The sequence below is a fragment of the Limanda limanda genome, chromosome 5 (assembly GCF_963576545.1).
Source record: "Limanda limanda chromosome 5, fLimLim1.1, whole genome shotgun sequence".
NCBI classification, from domain to species: domain Eukaryota; kingdom Metazoa; phylum Chordata; class Actinopteri; order Pleuronectiformes; family Pleuronectidae; genus Limanda; species Limanda limanda.
Genome location: NC_083640.1, coordinates 22,136,538 through 22,150,533, shown reverse-complemented (window position 1 = coordinate 22,150,533; position 13,996 = coordinate 22,136,538). Strand labels below are relative to the sequence as shown.

Genomic DNA, 13,996 nt, shown 5'->3' with positions numbered 1-13,996 from the left:
GAGGAACTGTTGATTAAGAAACGTCTGAGGATGAAGGGATGAAGAGGAAATTGACAAATAACTAAACTTGTGCTAAAGAAAGAGTATGAGCACACCTCATCTGCCGAAGAAAACAATTTTACATAACCTTGATTCGCTGGCGTGCATGTCAGTGGAGCCTTTTACACTTTGACCTACATGAGGGTGTTTTACTCAGTGTTATTATAAATATTGGACATGGGGGTTGTTGTCCGGGGTGGAAGGAGAACTGAGTTACTAGTTGTGAGATAACTTCTGTTTAAATTAACTTTTTGTTTTACAGGCTGTCCTTCTAGCCGTCCACCTTGAGAGAATCACTGCACATAAAAAAGATTAAATCATTTGATTTGCTGGTCAAAGGTCAAACTCACTGTGTCCTCACAAATCAAACCTCTTTCCATGATTCGATAATTTGAAAGCTCTTTATGATAAAGTACAGTTAATACCTTTTATTGAATTCTATTGAAGTCTTCATTACATAAAGATATATACATAAATATATATATATTGAATTTAAGGGGACTGGTTGGTGGTGGTGGTGGTTTTTTTCATGTGTTATAAAAGTTTGAGTTTCTCTTATTGCTGCTTAAAATCGACATAAAATTGAGTTAATGATTTTAGAATATGCTCAACAGGTAAATTGTAACTAGAAGTTAATCAATAACAGTAAAAATTTCATATTTACACACTAATGGTTGTTTTCATGGGGGCAGGCGGCTCATGTGACCTTCACAGCCGCCAGGTCATGTGACAGGAGGGGGCACCTTGCACAGAGTCTGCAGTGGAAACACCCGGCTGGGATGGATTCTGTTATTCTCATCACACAAAGCAGCATTTTGATTTATGTGTTTATTTCAGTTTGTCCATGCAGGGCCGCTCTGCAGCACGGCATCAAGAAATAGACCCTGCCTCTTTGAATAATGGATGGAGTCAGCCACCCACAGGCTGCAGAGTCACATCATGGCTGCGTCACTTGTGCAACTGAGGAAGGAGGGGAGGAGGGGAGGAGTGGTGAGACGATGCAGAGAGAGGAGGCCCAGTGAGTGAGGCGCTGGCAGAGGAGGAGGACAGAGGGATTATAATCATGTCAACCTCGTGGAAGCAGCTCCTTTTTCAGACCGTCCTGCTGCTCATCTCCTGCAGACCCACCCAAACAAGTAAATGATACCTGGGCTCCATTGTGACTGTGTATGTTGTTGTGTTCAAAGCTTTTTCCTCCAAATGTTCTGTAACCTTGGGAAGAAGAAAACTAATTATATCACAGGATTTCCACACCATCATGTTCGACATCATTTAGTGTGAAGCTGCCGGTGGGGAAAATGTGATGTCTTGGTCTTTTCTTATTCTATTTGTCCCCATAATCCTCTGAGAGAGCATTCACATCATGATGGGACAGGAAACACCAAGAGCAATTACTTATCAATGCACTGTTTGCTTCTACGTATAAAACTCAACAATTAAATATCAATTTAGTAACACAGAAGAAAACACTTTGTTCAAACAACTCAAGCAGCTAGTTTGAACATGTTGTTTTAAATCATGCATTCATTAAAGGTTCAGTGTGTAAGATTAAGTGACATCTAGTGGTGAAGTTGCATGTTGCAGCTGAATACCCCTCACCTCACCCTCCCCTTCCAAGCATGAAGGAGAACCTGTGGCAGCCTTCAGTTGTGATACAAACTCAAAGATGTTTAGTTTGCCCAGTCTGGGCTACTGTAAACAACATGGCGGCCTCTCCTGATGTAAATATAGGGTATTTAAATATAGGAAGCATTCTAGGGAAAATAAAGCAACAGTTTGTACAATTAAATACACACTATTGATAACATCAGTAGAATTATTTTATATTAAATGTTCGGCAATAGATCCCTTTTACCTAAATCTGACACACTGGACCTTTAAGACATTTAAAGATTGTGATTTTTTACACGTTTATTTCTGTTTCTGTCAGAGACATCTGGCCCAACGCCTCCACCACTGGTTCCCATCAGTCCTCTGTTTACAGCTGTAAGAAGTGTTGACCTCAAAGGTAACTGTCCTGAAGCATCAGTCCATCGAGTCCATGTTACATTTGATATGTCTGCAGCCTGTCGACTTGATGTCAGCTTGATGTGTACATATAACTAAGAGTTGTGGGAAAATGTGAGGTTAGAATCTTTCCTCCACTTTCCACCCAGGTGAAAGTCACACTGAGAAGGTGGAGCTGGAGAACCCTGTGGATCTGGAGCTGGAGTGCATCTGGAGCGGGAACCTGAACAATCTGCCAAACATAACCGGCGTCTGGAGAAAAGGTGGAGATGAAATCGAGGACAGTCGCCTCGCGGTGCAGCTGGAGAACGAGAAGTATCATCTCAAACGAGTGTGAGTGGGTTCAGCATTTTATCCATTCGTTTCAGACATTTTATTTTTAATTTAAAGTTTGTATGCGTTTTTTAAGTTCATGCACTTGTTCAGTGTCTGATGAAATATTTCATAATTTGTAAAATAAAATCAGTGTTTTTGAATGTTTAGTTTAACAGATGCAGTCTGGGACCTTTTTATCTCAAGTACATTTTCTGAGTTACTGTACTTTTGAGTACATTATTTATATATCTGTACTTTAACTAAGTCAAATATATTTTTGGGTACTTTTTACTTTTACTCCACTACATATGTAAGCAAATATCTGTACTTTGCTTTAGGGAACAGGGTACACTCAGCAAGTACTTTACCTTAACTATTTAAGTATATTCAAAGGGAAGTACTCAATATTTTAACTTAAGTTGAAAAGTTAATTTGCTTCTTCTTCTTTGACTTGAGCACATTTTTGTCTATTTATTTATACTTTAACTCAAGTAAAATATTTGAGTACTTCTTGAAAGTACTTCCTGAAAACTGAAATACATTTCATTATATGTTTGGTTTTGGTGGAAGATTCAACAGACCAATAACTTTACTGCAACTTTCATCCTGAATCAAACGTTATATGTTTTGGTGTAAAACCTCTGTCACCTGTTCTTTGCTTCACAGGTTCAGGATCGTCAGTGAAGAAAACCTCGGAAGTTACTCATGTGTGTTTGGAAATGAAGCAAAAGTAGATTTTATTTTGGCAGGTACACTTCCCATCCTACTCTTATGAGTCCTTTGAGTGTAAATACCTACATCACGTCTCCCATTCAGGATGGTGCAGCTTCATTCTCTCATCTCTTTCTCTCCCCAGCTCCACAGATGGGCGAGGTGCGGGATAAGCCCATAGTCAGCTACGTGGGGGATTCAGTGGTGGTCGTGTGTAAGATGGAGACCACCAAACCAAAGCCCCTCTCCTGGAACTGGTACAAAGCAAACGGGACGGATAAAGTGAGGAAGCTGTTTGCTGACGAGCGGTTTTTGATTTGGTGTTTCAGTGAGATTTATAAAACTGGTTATTTTTAACGAAGCACCATTTAAATGTTTGTTTTATTTCGTTTTTAACTAGTAAATATAGGAAAAAAACATCTTGTTCATTCTTAATTTTGCCATGTGGAAGAATCCTGGGGAAATAACTTCAAAAATAACAACAAAAAAAGAAGATCGTTAACACATTTTGTATACATTTCTTACACTGATTTCTGCATCATAACCCTGAGATGATGCTCCGTTACACACAGATACAATAACCATCTGATAATAAAAATAACTAAAAGTGATTTATTTATACATAGAGTTTACATGATTAATTACCTCAACAAGTGGATTGATAGGTAACAAGCTGTGTGATGCTCTTGTCCTATAGGAGCAGATCTTTTTTGCAGCAGAGTCTCATCAGTATGAAATCAAAGACAAAGATTGGACGACCAAGCTGGTGGTTCACAACCTGACGGAGGCCGACTCCGGCTTCTACAACTGTGAAGCAGTGTACGCCCTTGGCACCACGATGGGCCACGTGGAGCTGAAGGTCAGTAATTCCGTACATGTAATAAAGCAGCGGGCTTTAGTGTACTCTTGAGGTACTTATACTTGACTTGAGCATTTGGAATTTATATCGACTGATACTTGTAGCCCACTTTATTTCAGAGAGGTTTATAACACTTTTTACTCAATGTATTTGACAGATTTAGACTTTTAAACATGAAGAAGTCTAATTCTGTATAATAATAAACACTTTTTAACTTTGACTCAAGATGATTCAAATATCTTAGTTGAGCCACTTAAGAGATATTTCCTCTAATTCTCAAAAGGTTTTATTGAAATAGTTCTTTGAGACCCAAAGTGTTAAAATATTACAAATATTTATTAAAATAGATAGATGGAGTACAAGGATATTTGTACATATACTTAGAATAACAATATCATTTGGATTACCATCGTTAAACACTTCTGTTTTAGAATGCAGTACATTTATTGTAATAGAGTATTTTGTTTTCACGGTTGTTCTTGTATTGTAAAATCTACTTCCTTCACCCACGCTGCAGGTCATCACCCTGTGGGAGCCTCTGAAGCCGTTCATCGCCATCCTGGTGGAGGTGGTGGTCCTGGTCGCTGCCATTCTGCTCTACGAGAGGAGTCAGTCAAAGAAAAAGTGCTCAGGAGGTAAATCAGACACAAAGAAACACAGGAGTTGTTTTTTGTCAGTTCTGAACACTGTGATGTATTTTAATCTGAAATTAATTATCTGTCTTTTTCTCAGAAAATGGGACAAATGCGGAACAATCCAACACACTGTGAGTACTGTGTGACCGCTGCTAGAGATGTTCTGTACCACTTTCTGATAAGATACTATTTATAAAGTTTAAATAGTTGTTATAAATACAAAATATTACTAATCCATTATAGAAGAGTACGGAAGCGTATTGCATTCACTTGAAGAAAAAAAAAGGTCTGTTTTTCGGAGATAATTATCTTGGAATTTCCAAGTCTTTATAAAAAAAAGTTATAGAAGAGTTATAAGCCATTAATAGAAACAACTTTTGGGTTTCCAGATCGTGGAAAATCCGTGAAAAGCCTCATTAAAGTTCTCTTTTTCACTCTTAGATTTATTTTGGAAACAGCTTGACCAAAAGCTGCATTTTGCTGATGGTTCATTCATAATTATAAACCTGATGAATTCTTATAACACGCACAACCCAAAGACTTACTTATGGTTCATCAACATTTATTATGGCTTTATTCACGAGTAGAGACACACAACCATTACTATCATCATATCACATTTGTTCTAAGTGTGTCACAGACATGAACCGCTTGTCAAACTCTATAAATAAGTTGCTGAAATGTTTTATCGTGAGAAGTCTTTAGCTGTAAATTTAATAAAGTTGTATATAAATTATAAAAGTTAATTAAGTTGTAAGTTGTCAAACAGGGGATAGATGAGGATAAAAAAAGCTAAAGATGAGCAAATTGTAATTAAGGTGATTTTCACAAATCTTTCTGATTGTATTATCTCAATATTACATTAATGAGTGACTCACTAGCCCTTATCAAATACTTAAGTTACAGCAAGTAGACCTTGTATACTAATCAGAGTGATATATTCATTGAATGTTTCTGTTTGTGGTTTTAATCATGTTACTTTTGATGCCCTCACCAGGACGCAGGCAGAGAATAACGGACCCGAGGAAAGTTCTTCAATGAGACAGCGAAAGGTTTAAACTCTCTGGAGGCTGCAAGTAAACAGATTCTGCTTTTGCTTATTTTCACACGTGAATGGTAAAGCTTCAATGCAATATTAAAGAATTCTTTTTATGTCCTCAATACAAATCTAAATATTTTCACCGGACAAAATGCAATAATCTCAATTCACAGTTTCCTGTTTGCGTCCTATCGTGCTGGAGGATGTGTTGTTTTTTTTTAAAAATCGACAGCGGCATTTCTGTGGTTGAAAGGCGTCAACCCTGTAAACCGTCACTTCCTGTAGAGACACCGAGTTTATGTCGGTGACTTCTCACCTCACTTCGCCTGTGTTGCTTCTCTGTCAAGGAAAACCTCGACACGTCTTTACCTGTGCTATGAATGGGGTTTGTGAGCAGTGCCTTTGAACCAATGAGCCACTCAAATTGTGCTCCCAGTGACTTTGTGTTGTTTTATGTGTGCGACACTGTCTACATACACTGTGTTAGTTTAATTACATGTATATCAAGATATTTCATCATATATGCAGATGTTTGTGTATCATTTTCATGACTTTGGTTATGTGTCTTTGTCAATGTTGAAGGTGTCATGTTTGTGTCAACAAGCAAATTAAAACTACACAAATCCCTGTTTGTTTCAGTAACTGCCCACAAGACATTAACTTGTGTGAACTGAGTTTACAAAGTGAAATTAGTTGCATGAAGCTTTTAACTTTTTTCTTTAGTCAGAGTTGGTTGAAATTGAAGTTTAAGATTAGAAGGAAACCTGGGATGTGGAGTTAGAAGGAAGTGAATTACCTGGATCTCTTATTGAACTGTTGTGACTGAGTTGAGCTGTATCACACTGTGAAAAAGTAACTTGTAGAAAACTTAATGAAACTCTTCTGAATCTATCCTCAACCGTCAGTAAAAGGTGAGCAATAGGGTTTTGACAAGTAGTGTCATTAATAAAAAGTCGTGCGATGAAAAATGTATCAAATTGTAGAAATTTGTACAGATAAACACAAGACTACTGATTATAAAGTATCATTTTATTTTTGCATAAATAATCTGCACATTTGTTCAAACTCATAAACCTGTTTGCACAGATTAAAACAGATGCCTGTGTTTTTTTTTAAATACAGTTCAACAAAACGTGCCCACGTCTGCCAAGGTTTCTCTTGATTTCTTGGATCTTTCATGGTCTTGGAGAAAAGAAATATGTTTTTTTCATCAGGCGACAGAAGCAAACAATCAGAAAAGAAGACGGACATCTGAACAGGTCTACGGCCGGTTCATGAGGAAGTTGACCAGAAGCTTTATGACGCCGTCGTTCAGGCCCACCACCTGTCCGTCCTCCACGCCCTCGTACAGCCGCAGACTCTCTGTGCCCCACAAAAGATTTTTCCTGGGGTTGTTGACGTCCGTCTCCACAGAGAGAGCCACTGTATTGAGCTGGTAGCAGAAAAAGGAGAAGAAGTGTCCGTCTGTGATCACAGCCTGGGACGTAAAAGGCCTGGTGACATCCTCGTAGCTCCAGAAACCTACACAGGGCGGAAGGAAGTTTGATCACCAGCGGTTTCCCATCACATACATCAAAACTCCCCTTTTTAGAGACTCTCAATCTCACCCTGGTACATGGCCTGAGCTCCTGTCCAGGCGAAGAGGCTGGCGAGTGCGTTGGCTCGGAGGAAGACCTCCACCTGGTCCGACTGCTTCTGCCGAGCCATCCGGTCTCTGTGATATCGGTCAGGAACCAGGTGGAACTGAGTGTGGCCGTAGCAGGCTGGGTCTGGTAGCTTAGCACCTGTTAACGGGAGCAGGAAGATGAGTTCAACATGATCAGTAAGTGTTAACAGAAGTTTGGTTTGCTACTGTTTTGATTTACAGAAACAGGACAGCACCTGGAATAGAGAGTGCTGGAGAAAAAAGCTGCAGTTGCCTGTATTATTACACTATATTACACCAGTGCAAAAATATTGAACCATTCTTTGGTTCCAGTAAACGTATCATCCCAAACAGGAAAAACAATAATCTCATAGACTATTCAGGGGAGGAGACGACAGCAGGTTCTTCTGCATGAACCATAATACGGACACATTGAAGGTTGCAGGCTGGCGCCATCTTGTGGCAGTCAGAGGTAACTGAATAATGACAAATTCAACTTGTTTGCCAGCCTTGACATTTAACTGGAAGCCAACACGAACATGTTCACCAACCAGGACCCCCGACAACAACTATCATTATTAAGCCTCTTCACCAGTTTGGGAGACACTTGATAATCTACTATTGTTGACCTCCTACAATGTTTTAAGAGAGTTGCCCGACTCCTGTTAAGACAACTGCTATGGAAATATTAGGTTTAAGATATTAGTGAAACAAGACCCCGGTTGGACAAAAAGCTTCAGAGTGTTTTTTTTTCTTTAATAAGTATATGAACAAAGCACAAAAAATCGTTCACTATTTTTTTCCCAGCTCTGACCTTGATGAGGTCGTACACAGATAGAATGTGAGTGGTTACCTGTGAAGATATTGTTGTCGTACTGTCTTCTGAACATAGGCATCAGGTTGGGAGCATATTTGACCTCTGGGACCTCGGCTGCATAGGACGCCTCCATTGGGCTGAACTGAGAGGAATGGAAAAAGCAGGAAATGACGAGTGTTCTTCTGTTTAAAAGGGTCTGTGTCCTGAGTTTCTTTTGCCCAGTTGCCTCAGTAACTGTCAGAAAACCTACTGTATCCATGTTTTTAAATGTGTTTCTCTGTTTTTACTATATAAAGTGTTAGTACCTGTGGCAGCTGCTGAGTGATCCTGATCTGACACTGGGGCTGGTCGTCGATCTGGAACCTGGTCGGCTCTGGCCGGCCACTCCGATGCCCCCTAGGGATGATTCTCTGACCTCTCCTCCAATAGAAGTTCACTTGGGGATTAATGTCTGAAAAAAGAAAATAACATTTTAATGTAGATCATTTTTAAATAGCAAGTTTTGTATTAGTACTTTATATAAATATATGCTAGAGCTGTAGCTAATGGTTATAACCTGCACCAAGTAGGTTATGTTTTCACCCTTGTCCATTTGTTTTATAAGCAGGATAACGCAAATACCACTGTAGAGATTTCAAAGACACTTGGTGAAAGAAGGCAGTTTGAGTCCAGGAAGAACCAATAAAGTTTTTACTTCATTTAACTTTACAAGACATTTTTTATCCAAAGCCACTTACAATAAGTGCATTCAACCCCTAGGGTACAAACCCAGAACAACAACAATCAAGCAACTTGTGGAACTTTTTGAAAACACTCTGGTGAATGTTTAGGGGACTGATACTGATGGTGTGTAATTTGGTGCAGATCCAAACACAAATCTGGATCTAGTGGCAACTTCCTCAAATGTCGTGTTGGGCCCAGTTGGGCCCCGACCAACAGTTAAACACCAAGAAACATTCAGTGTGTCGTGCTATAAAGCATCAACTTGAACCAGCAAAGATTTAGCATATTTGAATTTCTAAAACTGATACTAAAGCATCAACATAGTTTGTTTTATTGATTAATTGACTAATGGTTGCAGCTCTGGAATTGACAAGACTTCAATGATTCCTGGAGGTGTATTTAAACAAGCTGCAACCTCCCAGTGATGTAGACACACATGTTTTTCTTCCACACCACTATAATATATATATCCCTATACACTATAGTCTGTGAGATCCGTACCCAGACTGGACAGCAGCAGCAGCGGGTTGTGTCGGGTCAGGCTGTAGGTGAGCTCGGTCACCAGGCTCCTCAGGAAAGGTCCCACCATCATCTCCTGCTGTCGGTACAGGAAGGCTTTGGGTTTCTTCAGGTGCCAGTGCTCGTGTAGAATCACTCGGTTGACCAAGGCTCGGATGTCAGCGAAAGCCTCATCCTCCATCCCGGGCACCGAGCTCGGAGCTGCGGCCGAGCTCGAGCCCTCCTCCCCGGGGCTCGCCTCCGCCTCCAGGGGGAACCTCTCGGGCAGCCCCGGGATGTACGCGGTCTTGGTGAAGTGCTGGTACCATCGGTCCGCGTTCCGGGCGAAGGTTTGCGGGTAAACCACGAACTTCTTGCGCTGGATGCGAGTGGTGAGGACGAGCTTCTCCTCCACCGGGGCCGCGCGGATCTTCTCCACCCGCTCCGCGATCTGCCGCAGCCGGGCCGCTTTGCTCTTGGCCGTGAGAGAGGGCACCAGGGCCGGGTACACGGGCTCCTTCACCGCCGCCTCGGTGTGGACGAGCTGGTGCTTGAGTCGGAACGGAGGAAGCTTCTTAGCGAACAGCAAGGGCAGCGACGTGCGGGCCGCCATGTTGCTTTTTCTGCTTCTTCTACGTTGAGACATTAACCTGCAGGTTATTGTACATCACCGCCCCCTGCTGGACGGAAGAATCATTCTATGAATACATTCAACAGTGCTTAAAGATCGATTCCCAGACACAGAGGAACATCAAACTTATCATTCACGTTTAATTCGGTTTAAAACAAATATACAACATATAAAAAATATCGTAATTTGGAGATTTTGAAATATTACTTTAATTTACTGAAGTTTGAAGTTGTACTGTTATGTTGAAGTTGTAACCAGCAGCAGCTAAGCATAAAATACAGAGGACAAAAGTGCATTTAAAATATATAAAATAATTCAGTTTAAAACATATATACAACATATGATTTATTTACAGATGCAGCTGATGATATTAACACGTGTGACTGTTGTTGATGCTCTTGAACGCCTCTTGCAGCCGTAACAATGCTTACTAAAAACAAACCAAAAAAATCGTAATTTGGAGATGTTGAAATATTACTTTAATTTACTGAAGTTTGAAGTTGTAGTGTCATATTGAAGTTGTAATCAGCAGCAGCTGAGCGGAAAATACAGAGAACAAAAGTACATTTAAAATAGATAAAATAATCTCAAGTTTTGCAAATTTAAGGAGACTAAAACGGCGCATAGCTCAAATAAAATCGAGCTAAAAATAACATGGAGCTAGAAATAAAATATAATAGAGCAACGACACATTTTGTGTAATTTCTATAAAGTCTACTGTGAACGGTGTCGCGTTGAAGTGTCTGTTCCATGCCAACATCGTCGGGGAGTCCGTGAAGGCAACGTCAGGGTCACGTGTCTGCTCGGCGTTGTTATGAAGCTTCCTGAACTTTTCACGTGTTTTTAACAACGAGATCAATATTGAATATTCCCACCGTCAAACTTCAGCAGCTGACGATCGAGTTATGATCGGTTTACGTCAGATGTCACGGACGCGGCTCGTCGGGACCGGAAGTGTCCTCCTGGGCTTCCTGCAGCGTGTCCCTGAAGCTTGTCAGGTAGGACCACAGATATGGGTAGGACAACACCGTGGACACGTGGACAACATTTTTCCCTCCGGCTGCGGTGCTGACTGCGGGACACTTGCAGTCAGCACCGAGAGCTTTGCTTCATCGTGGCCTTGCAGGTTGTTGTTAGCACGTTAGCACGTTAGCATCAGTCATTAGCTCAGAGCTTTGAAGGGAAGGTTCACCCCAAAAATGAAAATTCACTCATTGACTCCCCACAGTGCAGATGGAGGCGTTTGAGTCCACACAACACAGCTGGAGCTCCAGGGGGTAGCAGCATATGAGAGTTACTCGACTCCCGTTAAGACGACTGCTATGGAAATAATAATTCTAAGATATTAGGAAAACAAGACGACACATAACAGCTTCCTAGTGTTTTTCTTTAATAAGTATATGAACAAAGCAAAAGAAAAGTGTCACTGTTTTGTCTTTTGTCAGCTCTGACCTTGATGAGGTCGTACATGTGAGTGGTTACCTGTGAAGATATTGTTGTCGTACTGTCTTCTGAACATAGGCATCAGGTTGGGAGCATATATAACCTCCGGGACCTCGGCTGCATAGGACGCCTCCAGTGGGCTGAACTGAGACAGTTTTCACAGTGTGATACAGATCAACTCAGACACAACAGTTCAATAAGAGATCCAGTTAATTCACGTCTTTCTAACTCCACTTCCCAGGTTTCCTTCTAATCTTAAACTTAAAGTCTTCAACCAACTCTGACTAAAGAAAAAAGTTAAAAGCTTCATGCAACTAATTTTACTTTGTAAGATCAGCCACATCCAATACAGTTGAAGTCAATGGTGACCACTTCTTAAAATGTAATAAAACAATGAAAATGCTCCATGCTGCTTGTGGGGCGTCCTCCAAGTGTCCATAAGCCCCGACATTCAAATACGAATTAAATGGCTTAATTTACACTCATGTCTGATATCCTCCTCTGGAGCCGTGTTCGCGTTTGGACCACAGCGAATATTTAGGTGTAAATTACATTGTTTCAGGTCGGATCTAGAAGTCGGGGCTTACGGACACTCAGGGGACACAACAGGAGCAACATTGAACTTTTATCTTATTTTTCTGGTTTGTTTTTTAAGTTTGAAGAAGTTGTCACCATTTACTTCAATTGTATTAGATTTGCTGTTACTGCAGTTTACCCCTGAGACTCCAGGAGTGTTTTTGGGCCTAAAAGCCATTTACCCACCCCCTCCATCGGCACAGTGGTGAGTAGATGATGAGTGAACTTTCATGTTTGGGTGAACTATCCCTTTAACATGTCTCTGCTCTGTTTGATTGACCCCCAGAGACCACTGTGCTCCAAGAGTGAGGCGGTGCGCTTGGCGGAGGAGGCCAGCAGGAGGTACGGCTCCCCGGCTCCAACCATCTTCTCCAAAGTGATTGACAGAAGCATCCCTGCAGATATTATATATGAGGACGAGAAGGTAAACATCACAACATCACGTTGTTTGTCTAGTTATCTCTGTTGGTCTATTCCACGTGGAGTTTACAGATAAATTAGCACAAACATGCTGATAAAGTTAAGAAATGTACATATTTTATTGATTTTTAAAGGAGTAAACAGACATTAAAAATGAGCATTGGGGCAAATATTCATGTGTTATTACCTTTTAATTCATGAATGTACAAAATCGTATTTGATTCTTCTAGCTTAAAATGTTGGCTTTGTGAAATGTCTCAAGGGAATTTAAGGTGATCTAAGTGGAGACAAGATGTAGAGGACAAAAAAAAACATGCTCCAAGGCAGATAGGCAAAGTTGTGGTGGCGGTCGTGCACCGTTTGTAAAGGGAAACTTAACCAGCAAAGTTTTTTATAAAAGTCAGTGGCTGAAGCCTGAAAACTTTGTTTGTCCTTGTGTTGTCTGTCCAGCATGTGGGTGGAAATCATCTGATCTGGGTTTGTGTGGCAGCCAATGACACAGGAGACTTTGCTGAGATAGATTGGAAGAATGAATTCCACTAAAATATCGGAAACATCTGGATGCAAATCTCAAGAAAGTGAAACTGGAAAGAGACTTTGCTTCCACAACAGCACAGTGAACCAGAGCAAACTTTAAAACTACTTAAACTAACACAAGCTGAAGCTTTTAGATCGGCCTCACTTGCTGACCTTTACATCATAGAACATCTGTGGGTAGATTCCTAAACATGCTGTGTATGCAAGACAAAATAGAAACACATCTCAGAACTTGAAGTGATTAACAGGAGGAGTGGGTTAAAAATGAAGATGCTGTGATAGTTCCCAAATGAGGGGCTTACTAAGTACATTCTTGGTTAGGTGCTAAAACTTTTAAATGCCTGTTATCGTGGCAAAACGTTTTTCAATTAACTATAACACTCAATATATGTTTCTTTGTGTGTTCATCAGTGTTTGGCATTCAGGGACATCACGCCACAGGCCCCTGTTCATTTCCTGGTCATTCCCAGGTTCCCTATTCCCAGAATAAGTGAAGCCAAAGATGATGATGCCGAGGTGAGTTCTTCCTTTTGACTTTTCATTCTCTACAGATGATGATTCTCTTTTGGGAGGGGAGTTTCAGGGGCACGGTCACAGAAACATTGCGCTCACATGTGATACGTTTCCTATCCCTTCTCCCAACGTCCAGCTTTTGGGACATTTGTTGGTCGTAGCCAAAAATGTGGCAAAGCAAGAATCCCTGAAAGAAGGATACAGAGTGGGTGAGTTAACAGTGACAGGCATACAGTCTTGTATATGAAGTCACAGTTTGATTACTTCCACGTTGAATTCTGTGCATGTCTCTGCCCTCCGCAGTGATCAACGATGGAAAGCACGGTGCTCAGTCAGTTTACCACCTTCACATCCACGTCCTGGGAGGGAGACAGATGACCTGGCCTCCAGGATAATGGCGTCATGTGAACGCTAACGTATCTGTAATCTCATGAGCGCAACTTAATATATGCGATTGGTGTCGTTAATCCAAAACATTTAAATCCTAATTCCATTTCCTGAACAATAAACTCGCCTCACAAAATACGAGATGTAAATAATAAAGATATATTGTTTGATACAACTGCAAATAAAGATGATATGTCTGAA

At 40.7% G+C, this 13,996-nt stretch overlaps 3 protein-coding genes across 3 annotated transcripts; 2 read left to right on the top strand and 1 right to left on the bottom strand.

The window, feature by feature from the left end:
* The first annotated feature begins 901 nt into the window (after window positions 1-901).
* Window positions 902-6,232, top strand: emb (embigin). The gene is made up of 9 exons (XM_061071485.1): window positions 902-1,175; window positions 1,970-2,047; window positions 2,196-2,379; window positions 3,028-3,110; window positions 3,218-3,354; window positions 3,770-3,931; window positions 4,449-4,566; window positions 4,664-4,697; window positions 5,564-6,232. The coding sequence occupies exons 1-9, from the start codon at window positions 1,103-1,105 to the stop codon at window positions 5,622-5,624; spliced, it is 930 nt and encodes a 309-aa protein (XP_060927468.1). The 5' UTR covers window positions 902-1,102; the 3' UTR covers window positions 5,625-6,232.
* A 387-nt stretch (window positions 6,233-6,619) lies between these two features.
* On the bottom strand, window positions 6,620-9,942 carry mrps30 (mitochondrial ribosomal protein S30). The gene is made up of 5 exons (XM_061071484.1): window positions 9,292-9,942; window positions 8,373-8,518; window positions 8,104-8,209; window positions 7,213-7,389; window positions 6,620-7,126 (listed from the first exon to the last, which is right to left on the bottom strand). Exons 1-5 carry the CDS (start codon window positions 9,932-9,934, stop codon window positions 6,867-6,869), a joined length of 1,332 nt encoding a protein of 443 aa, XP_060927467.1. The 5' UTR covers window positions 9,935-9,942; the 3' UTR covers window positions 6,620-6,866.
* Window positions 9,943-10,697: 755 nt separating this feature from the next.
* Window positions 10,698-13,996, top strand: hint2 (histidine triad nucleotide binding protein 2). Its single transcript, XM_061071486.1, has 5 exons — window positions 10,698-10,917; window positions 12,225-12,362; window positions 13,307-13,411; window positions 13,545-13,617; window positions 13,712-13,996. The coding sequence occupies exons 1-5, from the start codon at window positions 10,825-10,827 to the stop codon at window positions 13,801-13,803; spliced, it is 501 nt and encodes a 166-aa protein (XP_060927469.1). The 5' UTR covers window positions 10,698-10,824; the 3' UTR covers window positions 13,804-13,996.